At 45.2% G+C, this 15,420-nt stretch overlaps 1 protein-coding gene across 1 annotated transcript in view; it reads left to right on the top strand.

The window, feature by feature from the left end:
• LOC139223957 (ras-associated and pleckstrin homology domains-containing protein 1-like) overlaps window positions 1–15,420 on the top strand; it is a 38,027-nt gene that overhangs the window by 7,928 nt on the left and 14,679 nt on the right. Inside the window, exons 2-6 of the mRNA XM_070855959.1 lie at window positions 2,676–2,759; window positions 13,231–13,350; window positions 13,711–13,816; window positions 13,945–14,139; window positions 14,769–15,196. Coding sequence (XP_070712060.1) covers window positions 13,231–13,350; window positions 13,711–13,816; window positions 13,945–14,139; window positions 14,769–15,196 — 849 coding nt within the window. The 5' untranslated portion in view covers window positions 2,676–2,759. The remainder of the gene's footprint in view (window positions 1–2,675; window positions 2,760–13,230; window positions 13,351–13,710; window positions 13,817–13,944; window positions 14,140–14,768; window positions 15,197–15,420) is intronic.

The raw sequence follows: 15,420 nt of genomic DNA, 5'->3' as shown, positions 1-15,420 counted from the left end.
ACCTTCCCAGTGAGGATCGGCTTTGTAGCGAACCATAAATCAGCTGACTGTTTACCTCAGTGCCCTTACAAGAGCGCTCAGGGTCACTGCTAAGGCCTTGCTCTGTTCTGACACCAGATTAAGGCGCTCCTGAGCGTTTCTGATCAATATCTCTCACCTGGTAGAGCTATTGTTATACAGATCATTGTTGAATTAGAGAGTACCTGTGTGTAAACTGGATTATCAGAATGCTATACAGTTTATTTTTTACTCTTCTGTATGAAATAGAAAACTCAATACAATGCACAGGATGTTTCTGGCATGATGGGAGCATTCATTAAGCATTTTCTGTCTACTGGAGGGAAAACCATGTAAAACCAGCTAACAGATGATTGCAGTATAATCTTTCCTAAATTGAATAAAATAACTGAAAAGCAATACGAGGGGTATCTGCTCTTTGAATGGGGCCAACTCAAGTGCCCGAGGGGAATAATGTACCCTGATCTGCCCATTTAATGTGGTGTACCGTCCTGAGCAACAAAGACACTTGTGTAGTGGCTTGTGTGTCATTTTTGCCCCCCTTTGATGTCAGTTTGGCACCAGTCTGTTGTGTGGTCGCGTAAAACCCATATTACAGTGTGTGTCTCTAATATAGATGATTCATCCAGCACGCTAAACTCTCATCACAGGAAGCTCTCACACTGTGATTAGTAGAAGTCTGATATTGGGGATTTGACAGACGTACAGTACCAGCGTGCATCGTGTGCCTGCTTACTCATTGGCTGTGCTTCCCCTTCAACAATCCTGTCTTTCTTTCCTGCTCTGACATCATCATCTCCCCTGCTCGCTCAGTGCTCTGCCCTGTCTCCCACTTCCTGCCCCGACAGGAAATGAGCTTCCCCAAAGGATCGCTGTTAATAGGGGGAAACGTGGGTGGACAAGGACACACCTGTGTCCACTACATAGGGCCCTGTGTTTCTCCTTGGTCTGTTGTTGAAGTGGGGCACGGATCTGGGCCACATGTAAAGGCTGTTGACACCAAGAGTGAGACACAGGGCACCTTTTTGTATGTTTTCAAGGAGTCGCCTCAGCATTTGGGTGTAAGAGAATATATTGTTTCCAGGGCGTACTGCTCTGTGTAGCACAGGCACGGGCCTGTTCATTTATGCTCCTGATACCCATGTAAGCTGGACACTAGTACTGTAGTGGTGCTGCAGATATCTGCATGTTCCAAGAAACAATAATGCACATGAACAAATGCAACAACATTTTGACTGCATATTTTTTTTACACAATTTAGAGAGGAAACTAAAGAGAAAAGTGTATTTCAAGCCTGAAACTTGATTTGAGTCTGATAGAGTTAAACTCTGTTGCCATCATAAGTTGGTTATGTTTATTCGAGCATGTGACGCGGGGCCTGCCTTTGTTTTCAGCACTGGAGCAGCTGCCTGCCGGCCACAGTGCTGTTGCGACCGGAGCAACTGTGTTCCCTGCAGCTGCACAGATCCATGTGTCACTGCCACACCTGTTCAAAGGCCTTGTGTTGACTGAGCGCTATCACACTTTAACTGTGTGCAAATTACACCAGCGGGGGAGGGAGGGCGGGTTTGACTGGTAATCTGAGCAGACAATTGTGTGTTTTTGACACATCAACGGATGACACACAAAGTCGTAGTCTTCCTCACACTCTCTCCTTATCACAAGAAGTCTGTTTGCTGTGAAAAGAAACACACAAACACTTTTTGCCATGAAAAGGCCACATGCTGTGGCTGAACAACAGTTGGTGTGTAGAAAAACTGATGAACAGCTGAGGCCAGCAGGAATAGCTTCCTAGTAGTGAGCCACAACGTCAGCTGCCTACCTCTTCCTACACACAAAGTAAATGCACGCTGTGGCCAAATCATAACACTGATATTTCCTTGCCAGCTCAGCATGTTGTAACCTACAACCAGCAGACTGTGTGACATGCCCTAATTATATTTTATTACCAGACTGTGATTCAGCATCCAGATTGTTTCAGATAAAATAAGGTGAGGCTGGAGTGAATCAGCACTGTTGTGAATAAGTTGATGATTCGTTGAAATGCTCAACGCCGGTCAGCACTGTTTATACCTGGTGGAGACCGGTGAGTCAGAGTCACCCAAGTTAAAGTTTTGACAAGGTTTGAGTTTCTACTCTGACTCACGTTGTGAAAGTATTAGCCTGTGGTGGTTACCATGCTTATTAAGTTGACTGTGTGTGTTTGCCCGTGTGGGTCTGAAAGGCTTTGTTGTCAAATGAAGAAGGCCACTGCAGCTCAAATGTCACACTATTAATCTCGCAGTAATGATGAGGACGCTTTATGATGAAGGCAGAACTGAGCTTGATTACTTTCACAGCTTTACGATAAGTGTCTTTCTGGCTGTTCGTGTCATTTTTATCTGTGCTTAGTTAAGTCTCTCGCTCAAGCGCCCTCCGTAGTTAATCCTCTGCATTCTTGCGACAATAAAATCGGTCTGCTCTCCTCCAGCTGCCGGTTGCAGAGTCTCTGAATTCTCCTGCAGTGCAGCAAGAAGGAGCGCATGCGATCCATAAGTTTGGTATTTCACTGACTAATGGCCTCGGATGGTGTGACCAAAACAGGGATTGTGTTCTGCCACTACAGTCGCAAAAACGGACACTGAATCATTTTATTCTTCTCGTTTTTCCATTTCCAGGGGATAAAAGCCCAGTCAGAGAGTGTAGTGGTGGTTTCATCTGACCTTTAACCTCACTAGGAAGAAGGGAAAGCCACTTCAGAGGTAAGAGTTCCTGTAAACCGGAGCGAGTACTTTCTGTGGGTGATAAATTCTGAGCAGTGGAAAAACAGTGGTGACGTTGCTGCCGGTAACCATTTGCAAAACTCAGGCATCCTTGCACAGATGCCACAGAGATTGCTATTTTGACATAAGTTGCTGCTGTAACAAGCTGCCACAGAAGTTCTCAGACATGCATGTCTGAGGCGTCATGTGCTCAAACCAGCTATCATCTGTCGTGTTACTGCTGTACATTTTTCAGGATGTGGAATCTCCAGTTGACAGTGTGGATGTATGTGTTTGTTTGTTGTTAAGAGAGGTAGATCCCCCCCCCCTCCCTGCAAAGAAGGCCTTGTAAATCAAAGCCAAATGAAAGAGGAGTCAAGCCTCTGAGGATCTTGTCAGAGGAGGCTCTTCCTCGCTGAAGGAGATAATTCCTGACTAAAGTAGAACCATGTGAGGACAGACCGCTGTGGTCTGTAGCAAAGAGATGCTTCTTACAGTGAGTCTTTATTCTCTCTCTATCACAGATCTGCATTGAATTTGCAACCCAGTGTCTCAGTGTTTCCAAGGGATTTTTTTTTAAAGAGATCAAGTAATTGCATAATGCACTCCTTTTCAGATCAATCACTCAGACGGCCAAGAAACCTATTTTTAGTGCCGTGCGAGGGCTGCGTGACGGTTTTCTAAAAAATGCACACATGACAGAACGCATCAAGCAGCACCTAGATCTTTCCCCCCCCCGGTAATGTTTAGCCTTTTGTCAGTTAACAGTCACTCATATTTGATACCAGTAATTTTATTCTCAACTCACAAATGCCAATATAGAGGAAAAGTGCATTATAATGGCTATAGGGAGTTATGGCTTACATAACTGACCCAGGGCAGAACAACAGAGTACACGAGAATCAGAACGTAAGATCACAGCCGTATAAACAGAAGCAAACCTCAAACTAGATAACACAAACAGAGGCTCAGTGGTTACTCTATTTCCTGGTATTTAGTTTGTTATTGTGTAGGAAAACTAGCTTATTTAAACAGTCAGCTGTAGGCATGTATTCAAGCAATAATAGATTACCCTATTATTTGTCTTAATTTATACTTGGACACAGTGTTGATGGAAAATGAATATAGTTTTGTTATCCAGGTTATAAAAGTTGTAGACCTTGGCTTGTCAGTTGGAAATGAATGTCTGGACAAAGTATTTAAAAAGTATTTAAGAATAAAAACTGTCTAGAAAACACTAGACACTAGGGGAAAAAATGTGAATGGACAAAAGCCCAGACACATAATATTTTATTTTTATCTTGGAAAACGAACCCGTGATGTGTCAAAAGCCCGGCGATGAGGATTTGGAAGGAAGCCGAGTTTAAAAGTGGGACCCCGGCGGTGATGGAGCCCGGGGCTGAGAGGAGGAAGTCTGCTCCCCTTGATTTTAACTGTTCGAGGAAGTAGACGTGCTTATGTGTCAGAGAGGTTTAAAAGCCGAGTGTCCGCTGCTGACTGTGTGTGTCAGTGTCATGTGTATTAAGGCGGGAGTGGTAGTGTGGGGGGGGGGCGGCTGGCATGTGGAGATTACTTTGACACTCGGCTGTCAATGTTATTCAACACGTACATCACACATGCGAGGGACGTGGTTAACTTGTCTTTGTTCTGTGATGCGGTTGGCATGGCAACCATTTCATTCATGCACTGGGCATTCTTAAAACAGACTGACCTTGAAACGATGTCCCACGATCTGCCCGAAGACAAGCAACCACAGAGACCTCTGGGAAATATTGCTTGTGTGTGTGTGTGTGTGTGTGTGTACACGCATTGCTGTGGCAGGAATGCTGGTGGTGCTGTTGCAGGAAACGGACTGGCATTTTTTAAATTTTTTTTGTATCTGTCTTGTCTTGAGATAAAAAAGAAGCTTTTCAGCAGTAGCCAATCACTGGCCAGCTGTAGGGGTTTGTGGGGTGAAGGCCTGAGCAAGGGGGAGATGGGAAACGTAGTAAGCTAAGAGAGGAGGACATTCCCAGCTGCTAGTGGCATGTGTGCAGACGTGTGGGTATTGCCTTTAGGTATAGCACATTGCACACGGCTGGCTTGCTGCAGTAAGAATGTGTTTTTTCACGCACGGGTTGTCCACCCGGCATGTGTTGCCTGTGCAGTATGTTATACCTACTGTGCTTTGTATTCCCTAACAGGTGGCAGATGTAAACCTCCTGTTCCACTAGACCAAGCAAATAAAGGACGGTGAAAAAGAACTGTATCTGTTGGCACCACAATGATTTCATTCAACTATATTAGATGATAACAGAGGACGAGACGACCATGAAAAAAAAAATGTGACTTTAGTTAGACAAGCCTGTGGCATGCTTGAATTATCACTCAAGTGAAAGATGTTTTTAGCCGGAAAGCTCACCCTCTCAAAAACCTTCAAGTGAATGATTTTTCATTGTTTAATTCTTCCGTCTATTTTGTGTGGCTTGTCTGGATACAAGATGCATTTAATTTTTCATCTATAATATCATTAGGAACTATTGTCATATACTGCTGAGAAGTAGCAGAGTAGAGAGTTTGATGTGATGATAAATAATGCTCTTCCATCATGCTTTCTTACTTTTATTGTGGAATTAAAAAGTCCTAAATGTAACGTTAATGATACATTAACTTTATTTCCTTCTCTGCATTCTTTCATTCATCGTTTTACTTTGTTTCACCACACCAATGAACCTCTCATCTCTTGTAAGTAGTGTCAGATTTTAGGGCCTGGCCTGTTCCTCTCAGCAGTCGGCCTCTGTTGCCGCCTGCTGCAGTGCCGCATCATGTTAAAAACTTTGTGTGTGTTTGAGGCCACTGCAGCAGACCACCTGAGCCCCTGTGCGTGTGTATGTGTGTATTTATACGTACGTGTTTGTACGTAACCTGATCTCCCGAGGGCAGGGACAAGACTATTGATTTCACATTTGGACTGCTGCCCTGCAGGGAAGCAGGAAAGCTGACACATCCTCGGTGTGTTAGTGTGCAAAGGGGGGAGAGTCAGAGAGGGAGGCTGACAGTCTCAAACAGGGAGAGACACACACACACACAAGACAAGAACAGAGACTTGTCTGCCTGCTTTTACATTAAAGTCAGCCATTTTATCCAGCACAGGCCTTTTTTTCTTACCATAACATGAAGTATTGGGGAATTATGGAAATCCTGGCAGACGTCCGCTGAATGCTCTGTGGTTATATGAATAAGCAGATGGACACCCTAGAGGCAGGGATGTGGAAACGTCACTTCAATATGTTAGTTATTACTGGGGATGAAGGCCAAGCTCACACAGGCGCCTTGTGATGGCTACATGTCAGTCTGCGGAGCACGTCACCGCGGAGATGTTCGTGTGTGTGTTGCCACGGCAACGCCTGTGCGAGTAGATGCAGGGCAGCTGAAGTTTGGCTCGCTCAGATATTGGTGAGCTGTTGAATCCTCACACTTACCACCCACCAGTATGACCATGCATTTTCACACTCTCGGTTCAGTTTTTCCTGCTCATCCTCTCTCCGTTTCCTCCCCCACCGACTCCCTCTCCATCTGTCTGCCTCTGACACCCTCCTCATCTTTCTCCCCCCACTCTGTCCCCCCATCCCCTTTCTCTGCCCCTCCTTCCTAATTGGCTGTATAAGCCAGAGAGGCTCACTGTGTCACGCTACGCTTCAGTGAGCTCCTATTTGTTTGTGGGTCCATATGTGTGTGTTTGTGTGTGAGTTCCTCCTCTGCTTGCAGGCTGTTGCTTGTGCTTGACTAATGACACCGGAGCCGTTGTTTTGGCCATCAGGCCGTCCCATTTATTCACAGCCTAATCGCCGGCTCCCTCCCTCCATTATTGTACCCATCCATCATTCCCTCCATCACTCCCTTTGCTTCCTTGCCGGCCTGTTTTCCATCTCATCTCTCTCCCCCCATCAGTCCTTCACATTAATGTTCTCTCTCCTCTTTTATGTGACGTGTGTCAGTTTTGTCCACATTGTGTGTTTGAATCATCTCTTATTGCACATTTACATTCGGCTTGCTCTGGGAACAGGGGGGGTGTGATACTGGCTTAGAATAACATCATGATGCTGAAGGGTGTTTTTGATACCAATAGTCACGACAGTGTGATGATATGTTGAGTTAATGTAGGTAGATTTTTGCTTTAAGCTCCTTCCCAAGCCACACTCTTTGTCCCTAATTTAGACCTACGATCTTCCTATGAGTATCTTGTTTGTTTAACCTTTATGGTTGCATCCACCCTACATTTATCACTGATTGAGGAAGCACACACAGTATTAGTGTTATGTATTATGTCACTTTTAGTGTCCGACGTCAGTGTCCACTACAGGTCAGTTGAGGATGACAAGCCAACCCCACCCAGTGGGACTTTGGACAAGAGCCGACCAGCCGCTCCCTTGTTCAAAGAGTTCTCTTACCGGCAGCGCGAGCTCCAGTTTTTAGCCAGTTTCCTTTTTCCACTTTTAACTTGCATAACGTCTGTTTGACACAGCTGGTCTCTGGTCTGCTTTGCTCCTATCCTGGTGGAACGTCTGCACATGGAGGGAGTTGACGAAGAAAAAAGGGCAACGCGATGGAAGAAAGATGGGATGGGAGCGGAAATGAGCAAATAACCACAGACTGCGCTGAAAACACGAGCCTGGAAATAACCATTATTACATGTCCGTACCTTTACAATGAGAGCGTATCTGCTTTATGTCTCAAAGGCAATGAAACATTTGATGGCAGCAATAAAGGCTTTGTTCTTTCCTGACAGACACCTTCTTCTGACTGTCTAGCCACACATAAGATCACAAGATACACTCCTAAGTGTATATTGGCTTTAAACCGCTTCACTACAACACCGGATGTCATTATGATATTGTGACACTTGGCATTTCAGCGTCTGTTTTATGACCTGAGTTTATGGGCCATCCGGGCTATGATGACAATCAGACATGTGTGTGTGTGTAAGAGCTGATTCATGGTCGGTGAGGCCAGAAGCACCATGTGCACCAGACAAAAAACAATATATGAATGAAAAAGTCTTCATTTAACATGTTTTTATTTGAGTTTGAGTCATTACTAGTCTTCCAATTAGCTGCTGTTTTAGGAACAACAAGGTTTACAATTGCTGAATCTTAACAAGGAAGTTAGTCACCAGGGAGTGTCTATGAAAATGTGTTTGTATTTACATCTTTTTAACAGCACTGGGACACACAGCAGCTTAGCTATTAAAAGACATAATGTAGCTGCATGTTTGAAAATTGTCTTTCAAACATGCATGATCACCCCACTTCTTCTCAAAGTTGTGCACAGGCACCAGTCGCTGTCTCTCACACACAATATCCCCAGCACAGGGGGTCACACACTGCAGCCAGGCCGGCCTGCTGGAGCTATTCCTAGCCACAGGCATGCTAAATGTTTTACTTGTTTGAGCTTTGTCTGCATCTGCCCCCGGAGACTCTTGTCAGTGTGAGCGTTTGTGTCCCGCTAAACTCTCCAGAATTCCCACTCTATATTTGCAGCCAAACAGCAGGCCACTCTATTTGTGGTTCATAAGAGTTCACTGAGTTTGTATAATTGCCCTGCTGTTTTCTAGCGCCGTGCCCAGCCCTTTCCGAACTCTTTCTTCCCAATTTTGGCTGACTTTGTTGGGAGGATGTGATGTGTCGTGAATATTTTTAGAAGAGAGGTGCCAGACATTTGTGTAAAGTTATTTTTGTAAAATTGATGGGAGGGAAAAGGAAAATGGCTGCGAGGACAAGGTGGCTTCAGAGGTTTGTCTGTAATTCAGTTTTTCCGAGGTGGAGATGATGGGGACGAAAGCACCGATGCCCGTTTTCATTAACTTTCACAGTCGTCACTGCACACACACACTCACAATATGTGGCTAGGTGGAGTATTTGGTCCAAAAATAGAATTTAGAAGTGTTTAATGGAAACATCTACTCAGGCGTCATCGCAGCAGCAGTATTTGGCCACAATAGTGTTTACACAGCTAAGGTCATATTCCACATCCCAGCCCCCCCACTTCCTGTGTGACTAAAATATGAAAGGATTTTATTGGTAACTCACATGTTAGAAGCAATTCATCATCTGAATGCCAGCCGGGAACAGGGCAGGTGGTGCTGAAGCAGCCAGTGAATGACTTTGGCGTGGTAGAGACCTGTTTTCCTTTCTGTTGTAATATGAGATTGTGTGGGTTCAAGTAGGTGTTTTGTCTATTTTCACAAAAGTGTTTTACTTCAGTCCAATAAACAGGATTTGTACATGTATATTTACAGTATGAAGAGGCACAGAATATACTTTTTTTTTTCATTACCAATGTCTTGTAGCCCTTGAATGGGCTAAATGTCCATAGGAAAAAACATTGAATGGCTCAGAATATTTGTTATTGACAAGTCACTACCCAAACTACCCAAAACAGAAGTACTACTCCTCTAGCTAGCATGGTAAATCTTAGAGGTGGTGCTTGTCCATCCCAGATTCTGCTTAATGTGAACCAAAGGAACAAACGGACGTCTGTTCCCATCATACAAACTGAATTAAGAAGGAGCTAGCCCTGGAGACCTAATTTGACCTATGATGTCATGCTGCACTCTCCCTTTTTCCCTCTGTCACACCCAAACACTTGTGTGTTTTTCTCTTTGGCTGTTTGCCTTACTCCTTCTCTTTTCTTTGTGTATCTTTTTTTTGGGTGAGGTTCAGCACGTTCGCCTGCCAGCCACAAAGTCCAGGGCCCCCAGCGGGATATTTTTCCTCCACTGTCCTTGAAAAAAGCGTTGACCTCATAGCCGAAGTTGATCCTAAATATTTAGGATGGAACAACTGCTGAGGGTGTATATATCCACCCTCCCAAGAATTAACATGCTATAAATTAACTTAAAACACTTCTGTCATCGACTGAAACGTCTGTCTGCATTTTGGAGCACATTTGGTGTGCAAATAGCCCAGAGGCAGCATCAGTCATTCCAAGAAGTGTGACAAAAAGTAAACAGGCCAGTGTTTTCTTTCCTCATGTGACGTGCTGCATGTATTGATCTGCTCTCTGTGACTAATCAACATTATGTACTGTGATTAGTCTACATGATTTTAGGCCTGATGCATCAGTAGCCTCATTTTTATTAATATTCAGTAGCACTTTTTGTCTGAGTTCTTTGTCAGGAACTATGGAAAACTACTCCAGACACACCGGCCTCCTCTTCATACCGCTCCCTTTTCCAATTCTCTTGATGCTCTCTGATACGAACAACTTATTCTAAAGATAGACATGTCGTCCTCCTACTCGTCTAGCTCTTCATTCTTGTCAGCATCGGGTGCTTGCTGTGCTTTCTCTAAGATTTAGAGAGATTCGATTTCCCAGAACACACTTTTCATCTTCCCTTCACTCATAGCTCACTTCAGTCTTCCTCTGCCAGCACTGTAGCACCAGAAGAAGAAGGGAGGGGGGGGGGGGGGGCTGCAGAGAGAGAGGCTCCACTGGGAAGACCTATGGCCTTTAACCTTTCACCCTGAATCCCCATCAGTCACAGGAGGCCGATGAGTGCTGGTCATGCTCGGACAAGAGACGGGGACCAAGCAGTACCAGAAAAGAAAAAAGGCCAGGGCTGCTGTGCACACACACACACACACACACACACACACAGCTTCCTCCCATTAGGTCATGCTCTGTAAGCTTAAAAGCAGGACCTCAGGTGGTAATTCACTTAAACCTGCAGCATCATCTGCCATTGAGGCTATGATTCCATTACAATGACAGCAGCAGAGCTATTTTCAAAATGCTCTTTGTTTTTCTGGTGCATGTGCATCATTTTTATTCTGTCTTTGTTGTTTTGTTGTCTTCTGTCTGTTACATTGAATATGTACCGACAGCATATGTATTTTTCTCTTCGAGTGGATGTGTGATTAACTATTGTGCAGGGTTAGCAGGCTCATTGCTGTTTAAACACAGACGTTAAAAGTGTCCTGCAGTTTGACTCGCTCCATGATTGTGTATTTGCATATAGACGCACCTCAGAGAGTATTGGCACACACAGTGCAAGCTCATTTGATTTTAGCCATTTCCTCTTCTTGTCTGCCTCCCATCAGACATGATGTCATGCTATACAACAAGGACACTCAACCCTTTTCATGCTGGGGAACCCCCAAATAGTAATGTCTGTGAACAAACGGCCCCATGTAGAGCCACACTTGATGGTAACCAAATGATTCTGTGGCGGTGGTGTGGCACCATGTGATTCAGATGGAAAACAGCTGGGTCTTCCTGAAGGATGCTGAGATGGTGGGTGAAGCCGGCCCCCAATAAGTAGCATAAACTGAAGGACAGCTGGAGTTTCCTGCTAAGAAACAGGCCATTAGGGAAATTAGGAATTCTGCACATCCTGGCCATTTCCTGTTCAGACTCCCACGCGTTCATGAGTGCATGGGTATGATTTAACTCACACACACACTTGGTTGACTTGTTTTTGTTTACATACTTAGACTCCGTCTTCTTCGACAAGATGACAAGTCATGTGTTTGATATGTGTGTCAAAACAGGAAACTATCCATCATCGAGGCTCTAATGTACACACTCACACAGCAGTGGCAGCTTCAGCTCCTAACACCAGCTTCAGAGACACAAAGGCTGGCACGGGATGGGACGGGAGAGTGGAGGGAGTATATTTTGGAAATGCTGCACATACAGTGACTTTAAGGAGCAGAACACGTGTGCTGTCTGGAATGTGACTGCTACTTATCTGAAACAACTGCTGTGTGTGTGTGTTTGTCTTCAGCTGAGAGATTTTCAGTGGTGCTGCTATCATATTCCTGTTTGCTTTGCCAAACGCAGTCAGTTTTACTGCCTTTCACCTACTGTCTGTGTTATCACCTTCGTTTATCACCCACTAACAACAAAGAATGACTTTCAGATTCCTATCAAGTATTCTGTGTCACCATAAAGGCTTAGACTCATGATAACACACATACACATTAAGCTACACAAGCACATTTTGCTGGATCAAAGGAACGGGGGTTGTCAGAGGGGTTAATCCTGGTTTGGTACAGTCCCCACTGGTGACTGACACCACACAGTATGGTGACACCCCTGGAAACATCAATGGGATTACCATCTGATTGTACTGTACCAAGACTGAGAAAAACACCTTGTGAACTTGTTAAGTTACTGCGGTGTAACATTTTGCTCTGTATGTGTGTGTATATACGTTTATGCACTCTGCACTTCCTCCTGCATGGAAGCAAGCACCACAGACGTGACTCCTCATGTGTTTGACCATGTTTTCCTTCCACTTGGCAATCCTATCGCCACATTACACAACATTCTTCCTCAGTATATGTTGGCACTCGTGGTGGTTTCTTTTCATTCCCCGGGTTGGGTAATATCAGATTGTCTAAACAGTTGGACTTGCCCAGCTGACCTAGAAATGATATGCAGAAACAGGGAAGGACGTCAGCACACACTAACGCTTCATACACTTTAGAACAGACTTTTCTGTGCACTGGTCTTGAAGTCTTATCTGTAACACTCTGTCTCCTTGATTTTTATGTTTTGAATGAAGTGCTTTGTCTACTGAAAAGTGTCCTTCAGTGGTGGGTGGTTAGCTTTCGTTAGGCCATTTCAGTTTAACTCGGTGTTTAAAGGCTCGACACAGAATTACAGCTACAGTGTCTGTGTTAAATTTGCTAATCTGCCATAGGTTAATTATACTCTCTTTTAGACTCTCTGAGATCTGATGTTTAGTAATTCCTAGCATTCCACATATATCTGTAATATTAATTCTATATAAATTCTTCTGCCTCTACCCATAATAAGATGCTTTCAGAGGCCATCGCCTGTTCTGTTGCACTGCTGGACACGAGCTGCTGGAACACAGTCAACCATCCTGTTCCTCCACTTCTCTTTATTTCCAACAGAGGGAGCTCTTTCCTCACATTAGACAGCCTGGCTCTCATAACCAGCTCGCTACGGCTTCCTTCACTCACATGGCTGTCATAGCCATCAATACCAAAGGCTACTGTAGTTCAGTCCGCTGATTGATATCTCCTCCACGGGTAGGCCACTGGTGTAGTGATTCAGTGCAGGTTTATAGATTCCAAATGCGCCCAGTATGTCAGTTAAGGGGATATTGATTGGTGCGCTGCTCCTCCTGTCTCCCACCAGCGTCCCAATCTTTGGGATTGTAGCTGGAAGTAGAGGTGTTGGGTGTGTCAGCGATGAGCAGCACACATGACAGTACGGGGCATTCCTCCGATCAGACTGCACAGGGTGCCCGCTAGGGGTCCATGAGGGGTTGTCATGGTAACAGGCAGTGAGGTTGGCATGAGTTGAGCTGATGTTTTTTTTTTTTCTCCTTTAGATCATTCCTTCTATGTGAGTTTGATCTGATAGTGTGTGAATTTGTGGAATTGGAACACAATGTCTCATTTATTTCCTCTGTTCCTTTGTGTGTGTGTGTGTGTGTGTGTGTTCATGTGTTTAGATGGAGCAGGTATCAGATGATGAGTTGGACCATGGAGCGGAGGAGGACAGCGATAAGGAGGACCAGGACCTGGACAAGATGTTTGGAGCCTGGCTGGGAGAGTTGGATAAGCTCACTCAGGTTAACACACACACAGACACACACACACACACACACACACACACAAAGAGGGGGTGGTTGGTTACACAAATATGGACTCACACAGGTAGAAAAGCAGTCAGAAAGGAAGGGGCTGTATCCATAGCAACCTTAACACTGCTAATCCTGTCTCCCTATACTGTATCCTAGCAACTCCCCTCCCACCATCATTTTGTATTGTGCAGTTGTGCAGGTCTGTGCGTGTGTAGTCTAGCAGGCAGACAGGCAGATCCTGTGCTTTGACTTTAATGTCAGAATGTGTGTGCAGACTTTGCAGATGTGTGCCTAATATTTTATCTGTGTGTGTGTGTGTGTGTGTGTGTGTGTGTTGATGCTCTGTAGAGTCTGGATGATGGCAGGCCCCAGAAAACACTGCAGAAGCCTCCTCTCAGGCAGGAGACAAACATGGCCAACTTCTCCTACCGCTTCTCAATGTATAACATAAACGGTGAGATCTCACTCAACTCATTCACAGGGTCAGAAAAAGGCCAGATAAAATGAAATAATTCAACCCTCCCCCCTCTGCCGTGCCTTACTCCCTTCTCTCCCTCTGTCTGTTATCTGTGCTCTGTACAGAGGCGTTGAACCAGGGCGACACAGTGGACCTGGATGCCCTGATGGCTGACCTGTGCTCCATCGAACAGGAGCTCAATACCATTTCCAAACCAAACACCTCGTCTCGTGCCCAGAACAAAGGCCAGCAGCGAGCCCCTGGGGGGCGCAGTGCCAGTGCCAAGCACACAGGCACCAGCGGAGGAGGAAGCAGCGGAGGTAGTCCTGCTGAATATTTATAATCGTGCTCCATGTAGTATTTTAACAACATTAGAATATTTATTCTACCTATTCCTATACATTAATATACTAACTGTAATCATCTTTATAGAACCCTCTGTCATGCTCGGTGTTTTGTGTGATGTCCCACATTGTTGGGCTTGGATGTTTGGAATAGCTACAACACAAAGGAGGAATGCTTTACAGAGTAAAACAGGAAGATGTCACTCTTCTGGTGGAAATGGTGTTTCTGGTGGTGTTTGTCCTTTTTATTCAAGCCAAAGCCAAAACAAGGGGGTACAATTAGCAGGGAAATGTAGTCTTTGTGTAATCAATCATAGGCTTGCTGTCTGGGGCTGTTGTATGAGTGACTGGTGGGTCACTGGTATGATTTATTATAAATGCAGCCAGTATTTTGTTAATTGTAATCATAAAGGTGTTTCCTAGCAGCCTCACCTAAAATATGTGATCATACTTATGTTATGCATATACAGATAAAGTGAATTTGCCACACGTAGCACCTGAAATCTAAGTGGAATGTCAAGAAATCCGACATGTAATTTAAAATGCAGTCCGTCTACAAGTATCTTCTGTCTTTAGCTGTGTTTAAACTCTGAACTCCCCAACAGGAAGTGCCAGTAGCAGTACCCGGGCATCGCCTGCCAACACAGTGCGAGGCGGCAGCGTCAACACCCGCCCCGCGGCCTCCAACATCTCCCTGGATGACATCACCTCTCAGCTGGAGAAGGCCTCTCTCAGCATGGATGAAGCCGCACGTCAAACCTCGTCCTCTTCTTCCTCCTCTTCCTCCTCTTTCTCCTCCACCACTCTGCGGCGGCCGTCGTCCGGATCGTCCAGCGGCGGACAGCACCGGAGGACGGGCTCGGTGGGCGCGGTCAGCGAGCAGGAAGCTCCGTCCCAGCGGTCCAGTGTAAATTCAGCATGTGCCTCTGCGTCCAGCATGGACTCCCTGGACATTGACAAAGTGATGACGGGTGGAGAGGTGGAGAGCCAGAGCAGCCCAAGCACGCAAGGACAAAGCCAGACCAGCACAGAGGTATGACTGACATGGAAGTACACACAGAACACAGACAATACACACACCAAGGGCATCCAACAGGTAGACACAGTTTTATCAGCTCCTGAGAAAGTGTGTGTGCGCCACTGTGTGAAAGACTGTGTACATCCACATGTACTGGTAAGTGAAATGTGTGTGAATCAGGTTTGGGGTCAATTCAGGGCAGCACATTTTAGTCATTCAGGTTGTATTGTAAAAAGAGC

The sequence above is a fragment of the Pempheris klunzingeri genome, chromosome 24 (assembly GCF_042242105.1).
Source record: "Pempheris klunzingeri isolate RE-2024b chromosome 24, fPemKlu1.hap1, whole genome shotgun sequence".
Lineage (NCBI taxonomy): Eukaryota > Metazoa > Chordata > Actinopteri > Acropomatiformes > Pempheridae > Pempheris > Pempheris klunzingeri.
The sequence above is the reverse complement of the archived record's forward strand: the minus strand, read 5'-3'. Positions and strand labels throughout refer to the sequence as shown.